This window comes from Corvus hawaiiensis, chromosome 8 (assembly GCF_020740725.1).
Source record: "Corvus hawaiiensis isolate bCorHaw1 chromosome 8, bCorHaw1.pri.cur, whole genome shotgun sequence".
Classification (NCBI taxonomy): Eukaryota; Metazoa; Chordata; class Aves; order Passeriformes; family Corvidae; genus Corvus; species Corvus hawaiiensis.
The window spans coordinates 14806732-14821652 of record NC_063220.1 but is presented as its reverse complement, the minus strand read 5'-3'; the positions used below and the strand labels follow the sequence as shown (position 1 = coordinate 14821652).

Sequence of the window (14921 nt, the reverse complement as noted above, 5' to 3'; positions counted from 1 at the left end):
CAGGGTTGTCCTAGTAAATACCTCTGTCAGAGCCACTAGGCTCCTGGAGTCTTAGCCTCATGGGGCAAGGCTGCAAAGCAAGGCTGCCTTTGGCAGCGGGCAGAGAGCAGGGACCATGAGGTGTCTGCTGCCCACTGGGATAAGGGTGCCAGAGAGGTGGAGAGGAACCAGCTTCCCCCATGTCCAGAAACAGTTTGCAACCCTTTGTTAGTAGATAGCAGGACATTTTAATTTGTCTTTACATAGTTAAGGGACCTCTTGCTGCCCAGTGCCCGTCAGAGCTCTTTCTCATGCCCGCTCCCAGAGCAGGGTGGGGTGATACCAGACTTCCGAGCGGAGTTCTCAGTGATGGTCCCTGCTGGGCAGACAACTCCCGCATCACGTCCCACGCTGCTCTGCCCTCCCCCTGCACCGTCCCAGCTCGGCGGTTTGGGCAGGCAGCTGTGGGGAGGGCGATGCGGTCCCTGCCTCTGTTTATCCCGGGAGCAAAGGGATCGCCGGGTGAGCCGGGCCGGGCAGAGAGGCCGACTGACCCGCGGAGCCTGCGGTGGTGTCTCTTCTGCTTCCCCAGGAGATGGGGCAGGAGAGGAGGCGCGGCGCGGAGCCGGGACCGGGCGCCGGGGAGGAGTGGTTGGGAACTGCCCGCGCCGGGCAGGCACGGGCCGGGCAGGGCTGCGGGAGTGGTGCGGGCAGCGAGGCCGCCCCATCCCCCTCGGCTCTTGCCCCACGAGTGGGCTCGGTGACGGGCAACCCCCCGCCCGCTGGCCCCCTTTCCTCTCCTTTCCCCCGCCCGCCGCTCCCCGTGCGCTTGGCAGCCTCGACGCCCTCCGCAGCCAGTTTTCCAGCCCTGCGCTTCTTCTGCGGTGACAGCCCGTGGCTGCGGGGGCCTGTTTGCTGTCCGGTTAATAAGTGAGCTGGAGCAGGGGGAAACTTCTCCGCCGGTGGAGAGCGGGCTCGCCGGCGGCCGGGCGGCCGGGCGGGGGGAGCATTCCTGCGCCGCGGGGCCCCGGCGCGCCCCGCTCCCGCCGCCCCCCCGCCGCCCCCCGCCCGCAGGTGCAGGGGGCTGGCACTCGGCAGCTGGAAAGAGCTGGTTGGAGTTTGCACTTTAAGCTCCCGGCTGGGAGCGAGCCGGGGCTGGGAGCTGGTGCGGGCGCTCAGCGCCGCGGGAGGATGGCGCGGTGGCTGTGGCCCCTCGTGGGAGCCCTGCTCCTGCTCGAGGGGGCGGCCGCCCTCAGCTTCCTCCACCATCGCTACGAGGAGCTGGTGCAGGCCCTGTTCCGCGTGCAGAGCCAGTGCCCCTACGTCACCCGCATCTACAGCATCGGCCGCAGCGTCGAGGGCCGGCACCTCTACGTGCTGGAGTTCAGCGACTACCCCGGCATCCACGAGCCCCGTGAGTACGGGGGGATGGGGACAGCGGCTCGGACAGGACGGGCTTCGTTGCCACGCTCCCTGCCACGCGGCAGTGTTGGGGCACTGGGTGGGGGCATGTCCCTTTCCAGGCAAGACTCCTGGCAATGCCCAGGTGCCAGGCAGCGCGGTCTCCGGCACGGACCCCGCAGCCAGCCCAGGGACGCGCACGCCCAGCCCGCACACATGCACCGTGCCATGCACTGTGCCTGCCTGAGCTGCAGCGTGGCCCAGGCGCGTACTTTGGACGGAGCTCTGAGTTTTCCACTCAAGCTGATGCGAGAACGCAGGCGAGTCCATCCCAGCACCCCACCTGCACTACCACCCTCTCCCTGCCAAAACAGTGTTGTTCAGGCAAGGAGAGGCAGCACCTACCCTCTGCCCTGTGCTGCTGGGTAGTGACAAGAGAGAAAGTGTTCGGCCGCTCCTCCCCCAGACGGCAAAGCCAGGAGGACAGCAAGCAGGGACCCCGGCAGAGAGGGCGCTGGGCTTCTACAGCCCTCCCAGCCCCGAGGGCTGTGCAGACCCAGTGACAGGCTGATCTCAGGGATCTCCACCTGCTGCCACGTGGCCCTGTGGAACATTGGCAGCAGTGGCCCCTTGAGCTGCTGCCTGTGCAGCCTGGAGATGCTGCCGAGCCAGACCTTGCAGGCAGCCAGGAGACCCGGGGGTGCTGAGGAGAACAGCTGCCTCTCCAGGCTGGGGGGCTGCACACAAGGCTCCCTCACATCCCTGCCTTGTGTCCCTGAGCTGCAGATAAGGACAGAGCTCTCCCTGCTTTCTGCAGGATCTTTTGCCTTTTCAAATCCTGGCTGATGTGGCTAAACGCAGGGGCTGACACGCGCAGGCAGCCTAGTCACATGGAAAACTGCCAGCAGGGCTGCAGGGGTGAGCAGAACCCGTGCCCCCCTCAGTGGAGCACCCCCACAAACCCCACAGCACCACCCCATGCCTGGCAGCACTGCGCTGGGGGCATACTGTTCCGCTCTTGTGGCCCAGAGTATCATTTTCAGGGATGCCAGGAGGTGGGATGGGAGGCTTCCCACCTTGACTACCTCTGTGACAGCCCTATTCAGCACAGGGAAACCTGCATGGTTCTGAGGGCATGTGGGGCACCTCCCCAGTGCATCAAGGGCTGATTCAAAGCATGGAGTGAGCAAAGGGCACTGGCAGTGCACCATCAGATTTTAGACTTGCAGAACCACATGAAAGCAGCTGGAAAGGCTGTAGGAGATGGCTCAGATCTCCCCTGCCCCAGGCTGGCAGCATGGACCTGTGGCCCTGCTTGTAGCATGGGCCACTGTCAGGCTGGCACTTTCAGCTTGTAGCATGAAGAATTTGGGAAACTCTGGATTTCCCTGAAGGACATGAAAAGTAACTCTGAAAAGCAAGCTCAAATGGGCTTACATGCAGTAATTAGAGCTTGTGTGGCCATGTACATAAAGTTTAGGAGTTTGCATACTGAAAAAGGCTGACAAGTCCTGCTGCAGACTTGAACAAAGCAAAGAATCCCTGCTGAAGCCTTATTTTTTTTAAAGGCTGCACAAATGCCCAGGATTTTTCTGTGTTTTTAATAACTGAATTATCTAACTAAATCAGTTCTCATCTCCCTGAAATCTAACAAAATCAAAATATGTTGCCCACCTCTGGTGTCTTGAACCGAGACACAGCAATCAAAAGACATGGAAAAGCAAAATCTTTAGCTAAAATTAGAGATTTTTTTTTTTTTTTTTTTAATGCAACAAGGGCACAGGGGCTTTTGCAAGCAGCAGCTCACAATCTGGAATGTGATGCCTTTTACCCCAGGGATCCTGATGGACATCATACCTGGCAGCAGGGCTGCATGCTGCCACTGCGAGTCTGATCCCCTGATCCCTGCTGGTGGCCAGAAAGCTCACAGTGCAATGGGAGTCTCCAGATCTGGCAAGCCAACATTTGTAACAACCCCCTTTTTTTCCTGACTCTTTCATGTGACAGTCAGGCTCCCTTTTTAACTGAATTCCCCTGTTGTCTTTCGTTCTACCAATGCTGGCTCCAGCCTGCAATGTGACATTTTATTTTCCCACAAGTAACTGCTTTAAAAGGCCCTCTGGGAAAGTGCAACCTGTCCCTCATGTGTCCTGCCTCTCCTTCAGCAAAGCAGCAAGTCCTGTTCCAGGCACTGTCTGCCTGTGGTCTCCAAGTATGTATTTTGAGACCTTATTTTAGAAAAGTCAGTGGTAAGAGACCTTTTTGGTCATACTGGAGCTGCCTGAGGGACAGTTTGATCCATATTCAGCTCAGCTGCTGAGGGTTTCTCCAGGCTCTTTTCCCTTGAGGCTTTAACCTTGACCTTGGAGGCAGGTAAAGGGGAAGGAGAGGTGCAGAGCCAGGAATGTGCCATGCTGGTGAGAGGCACTGAGAGCAAATGTAGAAGAGCAGAGCTGGGAGAAAAGGCCTGTCCCCTCCAGTGCCACCCACCACAGAGCTGTGAGGCCCTGGAAGCCTGGGGCAATCCTACCAGTGCTCCCTGGTCCTTTTGTGCTGCCTTTTCACCAACCCAAGACCAAACCCCCTGCAAATACTCCTCTTGTGTGCTCCAAAGGCCCAAAGCAACCTGGAGGAGAGTCTGAGCTGCTTCCAGGGTGCTGTGGCAAAATGGAGCGGAGCCCATATGAGAACTGTACCACTCTCCCTCACTGAGGTTTGCATTTTTCAAGGGAAAGGGTCATTTTATACCATTTATTGGGTGTCCCTTGGACTTGGCTGGGGTTCCCTGTGGTAGGAATTTGCTCCTTCCCCCTGTCCCGGCCCTGGCTGATGGTGTCACTCTCTTGCTCTCTCCAGTGGAGCCAGAGTTCAAGTATGTTGGGAACATGCATGGGAACGAGGTGCTGGGCCGTGAGCTGCTGCTGCAGCTCTCTGAGTTCCTGTGCGAGGAGTACCGCCGGGGCAACGAGCGGATCACGCGCCTCATCCATGACACGCGCATCCACATCATGCCCTCCATGAATCCCGACGGGTACGAAGTGGCTGCCAAGCAGGTACCAGGCAGTGATCGCCTCCCCCAGATGGGTAGGGGCAGAAAGCCCTTAAAATCCCTTTGGGATCCTCCTCATTGCAGCTAGGAGGAGGCGGAACCCTTGCTCTTCATGCCCTGCCAAATTTGTCCCCTTCAACTGGTGTCGCTGCTTCTCACCTCCCTTCCAAGGGCTCCTGCTGTGCGTCCTGCCACAGGTGACCTTGGCAGCTGATGGAGGAGACTTCCTATACCTGTCTTACCCTCCTTAGAAGTTATTTGTCACAGGAGAGTCACTGCAAATCCCCTGCCCTAGACCAGGAAAGTGACAGTTGAATGCCACTGTCATAAGCAGGCAGGGACATGAGAGATGGGGGAGAAATAAGCCCCCTAGTCCTCCCCACAAATAATAACCCATTTCTTTGTGCTGCTAGAGTTCAGGGAGATATATGTGGCTCTTTCAGCTAAAGCAAATTTTTTATTTGTCTTGTGGCTTACTCTATCACCCTGGAAAATGAAGATACTGTTATTGATTTTCCCTGTCAGTACCAATACTCTTTATTGTCCTGCCAGCAATAACACGTTGTGACTCAAAGGCACTGAAGTGCTGTTACAGTGGCCAGTCTCTACTTCTCTGACACCCAGCCCGACTGCACCCACCCTGTACTCACCCATGATACACCTTTGCCCCGCAGGGCCCAGACAGCAATGGGTACTTGACAGGGAGGAACAATGCCAATGGAGTGGACTTGAACCGCAACTTCCCTGACCTCAACACGCTCATGTACTACAGCAGGGAAATCAGCGGGCCAAATCACCACATCCCACTGCCTGACAACTGGAAGAGCCAGGTACCAGTCTGGGCTGCCATGAGGGTTACAGCATCCTCTTAGTGTGTCTCAGCACGCAAGCAAATACACCGTCCTTTGGCTTGCACAGTTCTTGTCTCCTTCTCTGAGCCTTCTGCCTGCAGAGCAGTGATGCAGTTCTGGTCCCATATCACAGCTTGCACCTCTGCCAGGAGAGGCTGATATCACAGCTGGCTTGGGGAAGCAGGTTGCAATGCACAGGGCAGAGGAGGTGGCATATGCTGGCTAACATCTGTGCCTCAAGTTTTGGGGTTGTGCTGGGGGAGCCTGCAGCAAGGTATGCACAGGAGGAGCCTGCTTTGTGTATCAGAGCAGTCGGTGGAGAACAAAGGAAGCTGCAAGAGCTGCAGCAGACACTTTGCAGGATAGGGCCTGACACACCACAGCCTGGCATGGAGCAGCAGCTGGCACACAGGTGACTGAGCTCTTCTCCCTGTCTCCTGCTCTCTTCTCCTTACAGGTGGAGCCAGAGACATTGGCTGTGATCCAGTGGATCAGCAGCTACAACTTTGTGCTCTCGGCCAATCTGCACGGTGGAGCAGTGGTGGCAAATTACCCCTATGACAAGTCCCAGGATCAGCGGTTCAGGAGCCACCGGCGCACAGTCAACACACCTACCCCTGATGATAAGTTGTTTCAGAAGGTGAGCACAGCCACGCTGTGTGAGGACATTCCCTGGCAGGGTGCAGAGTGAGAGCTGGATGGGAGCTCTGCTCACTGCGTCATGCAGGAGCTGAGCCAAGAAACGTGTTGGAAATAATCATTAGCAGACTACAGCATTTCTGCCAACGACTGGCTCAGGAGACAGGTCAAGGCAGTCCCACCCTGTGAGCCAGTCCCACCACAAGGACAGGCCAGTCTTAACCCTCAGGGTCCCCCTCCTTATCCATGCTGTGCTTAGGTTCCCCATAACCCAAATACCACTGGTATCCTCAATAACAACTTGCTCTTCTAAAGCTGGGAGCTGCACCCAGCTTTGCCAAACCATCTTAGCATGCACAGGGTTTTTTTCCTAGAGAGGTGGCTGGGGGCTTGCTGAGACCAGGATAAGGGAGGTGGGTGCCCAGCAGGGGCTTGTGGATGGTGAAGAACAAGAACTACAACAAACAGCAACAGCTCCAGGAGCATAAGCAGACATCAGGGAAAGCATCAGTCTGTGTTGTTGATCCTGTAAGTGCTAGCTGAAGCTTGTGGTTTTTCTTCATTATCCCAGAAAACAATGCCTTCAGTCACTGCTTCCATTAGGAAATACCCAGCAGAAGAAAAAAGTAAGTCTGCATCAGAACAGTTAATGAGAAAAATAAGTCCAAGCTGGAGTTCAGCCCTCTCTGGAAGCAGAATCTGCAGGGGCTTGTCAGGACCTCCTGGGATCATGGCTGCGCTCAGACCCAGATGTAAAGAGGCTGCAGTCTGGGGCGTAGGCTGATGATACCCACATGGCCTCAGGACTCAGAAATGTAGAGAAGTAACTGTTTTCCTGCTGACAGAATGGTATTACACTGGAATCTGAACCATAATACAAGGATATAGAGTTTGCGTTAGAAAATGCAAATGCTAGTCTCTCTTAAACTGTGTCTTACGCAAAGGACTGGCTTTGGATGCAGCAGCCCAGTTTTAGCCCTGCCTTCATGTCTAAAAATAAGCAGTAATCTTAATAAGGGCAACAAACAAATGGTTGCTAGAACCAGAAGTTGCCCAAACTCTTTCCTAATCCAAATTCCCCTGATACGTATCTGGTATTTGCCGGGACTGATACTGGTTAGTTTTCTTCACATATCTTTTCCCCCTTTTAGTGCCATTTGCTGTGTGGGGCATAGGTCCAGTGCCCTCTGCTCCCCCTCTTCTCAGCACAAGCAGGGCAGAAGCCACTTGTGCCATCAACCAGCTTCCAGCTTGCCAGATTACTGCTCTTCCTCCTCCATCTTTATCTGCCTACATCTTGTAGACGTCCTGGGCACCTTGCGTTGTATTTTGTGGCAGTAAAATGCAGGAACTGTCTCCTGTCTGACTTCCCTCCCATGCTCCTCAGCAAAGGAGGGAGCATGTTTTGTCCAGAGCCAGGCAGGCTCTCCAGCCATGTGGGGCGGGCACAGTGACCACTGGCTGCTCTCCCTCTAGCTGGCCAAGACCTACTCGTACGCCCACAGCTGGATGCACCGGGGCTGGAACTGCGGGGACTACTTTGCTGATGGCATCACGAATGGGGCATCCTGGTACTCACTCAGCAAAGGTAAGGGCTGGGCAGGTGAGCACCCCCCACAGCAAAAAGATGTGAAGGGGTAGACAAGAAACCTCAGGACAGGATGGTTTGGGGAAGGACTGTGGCAATAGGACTGTGCCCATTACTAGACACCATTCTGGTGTTTGTATGTCAGACCAAGAAATGTCTTGGGAGTACTTGAAATGGCTTGAGAAAGAGCCACAGAAATAGCCAAGAGACCTTCACCCAGTGTGCGGCTAGAAAAAGGAAGCATTAATCTATTACTGTATTTGAAAATCCTACAGTGTAGTTCCATCAAAACCCAAAACTGTGACCAAAGGGAAGGCAGCTTCTGGTTCCTGAAAAATCTGATTTAAAAAGGCACAATGAGGAATCTGAAAAGTCAGCACATAAGACTAGAAAAAAGATTGAAAAGGAACTGGAAAAGATATATAGGCCCCTGTGGTACCCAGCCTCCCTGGGCTTCTGAAGGCAGGTTGGCGAATAATCCAGCTGAAAGAGAGAGTTGGGCAGCCACAAGGGCCGGGCTGCATGGGTGGAGAAGGCTCTAGTTGCACTGTCATGCAGGGAGGAGGCTGTGCCTGTGGTGCAGAGAAGGACAGTGAGGATGGTTCTGGTCAAAGAAAGATGGGCCAGGATGACTGGGACATAGGAATAGGAAGGGAGCCCTGCCCCGGCCATAGGTTATTCTTCTCTTTCAGGCATGCAGGACTTCAATTACCTCTACACCAACTGCTTTGAAATCACCCTGGAGCTGAGCTGCAATAAATTTCCCCCTGAGGAGGACCTGGAGCGGCAGTGGATGGCCAACCGGGAAGCCCTTGTTGCTTTCATTGAAGAGGTAAAGGGGCAGTCCTGAGACTTACACCCTTCTCCTGCAGATCCCCATGGGCCCTGGTGGTAGGGCACCAGTAGGTACCAGGGGTGGAAGGGAGTTGGTTATGGGGTGCTCTTCTTGGCAGCTTCCTTTGGGGAAGCTGTTGTGTCCTAGACTGGCTCTGCTGGGGATAACCTGGATCACCAAGGGTACAGGAAAAGGTGGGGGTGTCCCCAGAACTCTGTCTTGCTCGGCAATACCCTCTTGAGCAAAGGAGGGGCCTTGACCCATCAGTCTGTCTCCCTCCCCGCAGGTTCACCAGGGCATCAAAGGGATGGTGTCAGATGAGAACAACAACGGCATTGCAGGAGCAGTGATTTCTGTCCGAGGGATCAGCCATGACATCACCTCTGGTGGGTTGTCAATCCCCTTACATGTCTGGGTATGTGGGTGAAGGTTAGCAGGCGCGGCTATAATATGCGAGGCCAGCATGGTTTGTTTCCCAAAGACACTAGCTGGGAGAAATATGCCTTATCCTTGTCCTTCACCAGGGAGGGCTTAGGAAAGCCTAGGAATGACAGAGGCAAGAACTGGAATGCAAATGTTACTGTAAAGGACTTCAGAAACTCAGCTCCTATTTTATCTGTGAGGGACAATTGAGGGGATAATCTACTCAAGCCTGTAAGTATCTGCAAAGAGCTGAAACAGAAGACAGCAAAGAACAAAAAGAAAGAATAAGATGAAGGACTGAAAGTTCACATCAGACAAGTCTAGACTGAGAATGAAATGCCACTTTATCCAAGTTGTGTTTGTTTCTCCCTTGCTGGCCAGTTTTAACCTCCTTCCATGAACACCCTCCTCCAAGCAGACTGAACATTACAGACTGCCTGCAGAAAATAGTATTACATAGTGCAGCTCTTGAGAGGTCACATTATGGAATCATCAAAGCTCCTCCTGGTTATAGGTTTGTGACTCAGTAACACTAATATTTGGCACTTAATTATGCCAACTTGCATAGGAAAGGGGACTATGGAAGAAATTGCAGAAGAGCTGGCTGCCAAGGGCCCTCTGAAGTCTCCTGTCCAGCCTGGAGCAAGATTGTCCCCAACATTGGCTCTGATCAGCCACTGCTCCCACCAGCCAATTCTTACTGACCCCAAGGATGGATATTTCACAGCCTAACTGCTGTCTTGTGCCAGGGATCTACCACTTTCATGGTAAAGCTGCACTCCCAGATCCACCCTGAAGCAATTTGCAATACCCATCGAGTTCCAGAGATGGGATTATACTCAGATTTCCAAAGTGATCCCTAATACGGTGTTACCTCACTGTTGGCCATCTCCTGTCCCTAAGCACACCAGTGCACAGTCTGTCAAAGTGCTTCTGGGGCTTTCTTATCCCTTATCAGGGAACAGCTGAGCTAATGAGCAACGAAAACCTGCTAACCCAAATGTGGCAAAATTGTATATGGCAGTAATTAGATTGTGTTATGCATAAGGAGTCGGACTGGAGCTGTGATTGTCCTTAGGTCTGCTGTCATCTGACTGGTGAGTGCTCAGCTTTGTGCCTCCCTGCACAGGCACAGCCAATGCTGCTGTACAGTGCCCTTTCATGTGGCTTTTACTTGCTGACTGAGCTCTCCTCCGAGGCACTAATGAGACATCACTTGCAGTGTAACAGTGTGAATCCAGCCTTGCGGTAGCCAGTAGATTTGGGAAAAACAATTCTGGGTTTTGAAGGCTACATATCGTAGAGGAAGTAACTCAGCCAGAACCACTGGAATGTCTTTTGTTTTGCTCCCTGAGCATCCTGAGTGCTTTCTCTTCCTACCTTGTGTTCCAGGTGATATGGGGGATTATTTCCGGCTGCTGCTGCCTGGCACTTACACTGTCACAGCCTCTGCAGAGGGGTACCAGCCCCTGACGGTGACAGCAACAGTGGGCCCAGCTGCACCTTCATTGGTGAGTCAGGCTGCATAGTCACAAGGGTTTCTCAAAATATCTTCACCCCAGGGAGAAAGAAATGCGGTGGGGGATGTCTAGTGAGCAGCAGAGATAGGAGATGGGATGTAGAGCATTTCCAGTGGCTATAGGTTATCTGTTTTGGCAGACAAGGCTCCACACGGCTCATAGCGGGGGAACAGAGTGAAGACAATGCCATGTGCCTTTCCTTACTGAGGCCTTGCAGCTGCACTGGGCTGCCATGCCAGCTCCTGTATCCTTCTGCCTCTTGGCCATGGGGAGAGCTCCTGGCTGGCTGGGACTGCCACTCTTTAGCTCTCCCTTCATCCTCTTCACTCTCCAGGATGAGATGATGTGGAGATAGCATCTGTTCCCTGAGGTTCAGTTAGCCCCCCAGCTTTGTGGGTTTCAGCACTCTGCTATCATCTGCATTCTGCCTGGGACCAAACGTTATCAAACTCATAGCAAGAGGCTGAAGTCTGCCTTTCTTTTTGCTGAGAGCACTGAAGACAAATGGGAACTGAGTGCCAGCAAAGAACAGCCAAGCACCTTCAGGAAATGAAATGCTCTTGACACTGGTGTGTCTCCTACAGTGTCTTTCTGAGGGCTGGCTGGACAACTAGAAATTGGTGGTAAAAACAGTGGGTGGTAATTCCTGCCCCTGCTGTTGCCTTGTGTACATGGTGGAACCATAGATGTAGGCTCCTCAGAGGACCAGCAGAACCCCCCATCTGTGGCATCCTGGCACATCATTTTCTTCACTTTATGTTCACTGGTCAGGCTCTGCTGTAAATACACTGTGGTGGTTCTCCCACCCTCCATCCCTTCATCCCACTCTGCCCAGCCTCTGAAGTTCTTCCAGAGCTGCCCTCTTCTCAGGATTAGAAACCTTCTAATTTTCGTACTAAATTTATTTATGGTCAGTTTATGCCTATTTGTTCTTATGCCAATGTTGTGTTTTAAATAGCTCCTCTTCTTCCCTGGTATTTATTCCCTGGTGTATTTATAGGGAGCTGTCAAGCCCAGTCCTTTGTTTTGCTAGGTTAAGCACCCAGCTCTTTGGGTTTCCTTTTTAGAACAGATTTTCTTTTTACTGTGTTACTGTAGAAGACTAGTTTGTTCCCTGATGGTCTGATTTTTGTGTATCTCCTCTCACAGCAGCCCTCCTGTTCCCATTTCTGCAACACCTCCCATACCCACTGTTTACCCCATCCCTCCCACAAGAAGCCCATACAGCCCCATTCCAGTTTCACCTTTCTGTATGGCCTCCCCATTCCCCATTTAGCTGATGCTGTGTTTTGCACACTCTCTGTCCCCTTCTCCCTCTTGTACCTGCTTGCGTGGCTGTAGCGGATGGAGGTTTCTTTCCTGGATTTTTTTTGCCTGGATCCACTGGAAGCACTGATTGCTGAAAGGCAGATTAAGCTAACAAGATGCAATTGAAAAAGAACTGTCTGTCCTAAACCATCCTGTGTATTAAATATTCACAGAGATGCAAAGCAGTGCTATGTCTCTACTCTGGTGAGAAAAGGAGAAGAAAGAACATAGCTCAGTCCCTTGCTTTTCACAGGTCCTCTTCCAAACCACCCTAGGACATCACATTGCCACAGGAGCAACTCTCTGAACTACAAGAAACATAGTTCATTGACAGTACATTTTCCACAGGAGGAAAGAAGTTTACAGCTGCTTTAAGAACTGAGTTCCCTTAACAATGGTTGAGACCCCTTATTGTTTGACTTGGCCCCAGAGTCAGCTTCTAAGGCAAGCAGCAGAGGCAGGTCCCGCAGACCCCTGAGCCAGCAGAGCACGCACACAGTGCAGTTATCTTTGTTCTTTCTCCAGGTGCATTTCCAGCTCAAACAAGAAGTGGTGAGGAAGCCTACAGAGCGTAAAGCCTCAGGCACACGTATGAACAACAAAGCCCTGCAGAAGAAGGTTGTGCCAAGAGCCACCCGCCGGGGGACCCAAAGATGAGGACAACTCATTTGGCTGAGAGCTGGGGAAGCCGTTTACATGAGGCCTGGCTGACGACTCCAGCCAGTGAACTTTCCAACAGTCCAGCATGAAACTAGCCCAAATTATTAGGTTATTAAACAAAGAAGTATTTAATCCCTGAACAAACTGTGAAGTCATTCACAACAGAATGTGCCTGGGCTACAGTCGCCTGGGCAGTGTGTCTGTGTGTGCTGAGTTCTTCTCCTGCACTTGCTCCATCTCAGAGAGCTCTGCTCCCTTTACTCCTGAACTGTTGCTACAGACCACATGAAATGCCACTGGTGCATACCAGGGATAATGAATCCAAGCCTTGGTGTATGCTGCACTCACAAACTGGGCACATGAACATTAGTTCTCTGGGTGCAAGTGCCATTCTTCTCCCTCAGGTAAGGACACTTGCTGCCTGCAGACCCCAAAGTTAGGGGAAGGTCAGTTTTAAAGCAGGCAGTGATGTGAGCAGCTCTGACCACATGCAGCACAGCTATTGCTGACTGGCAACTCTAGGAGGTGATGGTTCAAGGTCGTCTCCTGATCTTGATGTGCAGATGGGACTTTCTAGTAGCTGGTTTGAATTATTTGTAGTCAGAGAGGCTGAAATTATACATGCTGGCAAAAGCCAAGTATCATCCTGTCTCCTTATGTCTTCAGACCCAAACCAGATGGCTTGCTGAGGGGTCTGCTCTGTCCAACCCAAACTATTATTCTGAACACAGAAGCAACTAGGTGAGGTCTGACAGCTGGTGATGAGTAGAAGTCCAAGCTAGGTTATTTGGATGTTCCTTTGACACAAATACCCTGAACCTTGGTCCCATCAGTATGCAATAGGGGAGCATGGATGCTTGCTGCCAGCAGTGTGCTGTACAGGTACAGCATAAGCCATGTGAGTTGTAATTGGGTTAGGAGAGAAAGGATCCATAGTTCAGTGAGGTGGGCTACTAAAGGCTGAGGCTTAAAATGCTGCTTAGGCCATGTGGGCAGGTTTTGAGTGGAAGAAAGAGTAGAAACAAAGCTGGTTATTTCCATGGTAAAAATAACTTAAGCAGGCAAAACCTTTCTAGCATTCTTCATTGAAAATAAATAACTCCAGAGAGGTAAACAGTACCACCTATGTGCCCCAGCAATTTCTTTTTTCCGTGGCTGGTTATCCCAATCTCCACCATATAGCCATTGGTTACACGGCTTGTCTCCATGTCTAAAGCCTGTCCAAAAAGTGTCCCCCAAACATTCCTTTGCTTTTCCTTTTTGCAAACATCTCTTCATTTCTTGTGAGCAACCTGTATCACCCTACTGCAGAAGCAATATTCTGCACTTCACCCCTCACCGTCACCTCCTCCTCTGTCTCTGCTACAAGATGCTGGTGGCATTTTCAGCATTAGCAGCACACACACACTCTTGTAGCTCTGCCTGTTAACAGAAGCTCTTTCTCTGTCATGCCTTTTCTTGTAAAGGCAGAGGAAGCTGTCCCTTGCAGGTTAATTATACAGGCTGTTGCAAAAAAGTGCCCAGAATGGTAATGCATTTAACTGTGGCTATGAGTGATTTTGGTCTGCAGAGACCAGTGTGGGCTGGAGACACTGGCCAGTTCAGCAGTCACAGCCAAAGCTGAATTCCAATCCTTTAAATTTTTTTAAATTTTTAATTTTTTTTCCTGTGGCAGAAGGAAATGAAAAAGGATGGCAAGGCTGAGATACTCAAACTTCTATGTGGTTTAACACCTCTTCCACTGGGCAAGCCCAGAAGCATCACTGCAGATGCTGAACCCTCCTGTTTGAAGCCACACATCAGTGCACATTCACACAAGGGATTTCGTGGTTGACATGCAGGACGAGGGAGGACACCCTGCATCCCACGGCCTGGCCCCATGCAGCACTTAGAAGGGTCTGCTGTCACCAAGTGTCTGCCCCATGCGCAGGAAAACATTGCTGCTCCCAATTATAGCACTCTGCTGGCTGAGCTGACCGCTGACCTCTGAGGGTGTGTATGAAGCTGAGAGCAAGGAAAGTGCTCCCAAGGAGCAGCCTTCAGCTGGCTGATTCAGCTGGGTGGGCCCTGCACAGGGTGATGCTGAGCCCGCACAGAGCTGCCCGTGCCACCTTCATCCCAGCAGTGTCACAGGTTGTCTTGCTGGGCCTGCTGGCTGCAGGGTGCTCTCATGTTGCCCTCTTGTGGTCCTGGAAAATGTGAGACCGTCTCAATTCCATTTATTTTCCAAGGCAGAGTCAGAGGAGGGAGATTCCTTCCCTAGAACAGTTCAACCAGTCCGGGAGGCCACATCACTTACTCTCGCAGGCTGCTGTGGGGTTGGCAGTGCAGCAAAAAAATTGGAGCCTCAGTTTCATGCGTTTTCCCCTACAAGAGGGTTCCTGCAAGATACCACCCTCTGGAGGTCTCTGTCTGGACTGGGATTTGTCCAGCTCATTCTCCTCCCAGCTCTGAATATTTTTGCGTTGAACAATTTGGTAAAGCTCCACTTGGCCGTGGCTGAGGTCTCCACGTGAAAACATGGTTACAAAATGTTTCTGAGGCAGGACTTTTAAGCACGCCCCTCAAAGGCTTGCCGTGAACTTCGCCCGCAGTGTTGCAAGAACCGTGGGCTGAAAAGGGCACAACCTTTGGATGTAACATCTGCAGGATAGGGATTTCTTATGCT

General features: G+C 52.3%; 1 protein-coding gene across 1 annotated transcript; it reads left to right on the top strand.

The window, feature by feature from the left end:
• Positions 1-1027: 1027 nt before the first annotated feature.
• Positions 1028-12393, top strand: CPN1 (carboxypeptidase N subunit 1). Its single transcript, XM_048311157.1, has 9 exons — positions 1028-1393; positions 4237-4433; positions 5104-5259; positions 5738-5920; positions 7396-7507; positions 8200-8339; positions 8629-8728; positions 10158-10276; positions 12119-12393. The coding sequence occupies exons 1-9, from the start codon at positions 1171-1173 to the stop codon at positions 12248-12250; spliced, it is 1362 nt and encodes a 453-aa protein (XP_048167114.1). The 5' UTR covers positions 1028-1170; the 3' UTR covers positions 12251-12393.
• The last annotated feature ends 2528 nt before the right edge of the window (positions 12394-14921 follow it).

Coding starts and splice junctions, on each gene's coding strand:
- CPN1 (XM_048311157.1), top strand. CDS start 1,171: ATGGCGCGGTGGCTGTGGCCCCTCGTGGGAGCCCTGCTCCTGCTCGAG. Junction 7,508..8,199: donor CTGGTACTCACTCAGCAAAG/GTAAGGGCTGGG, acceptor CTTCTCTTTCAG/GCATGCAGGACTTCAATTAC. Junction 10,277..12,118: donor GCCCAGCTGCACCTTCATTG/GTGAGTCAGGCT, acceptor TTCTTTCTCCAG/GTGCATTTCCAGCTCAAACA.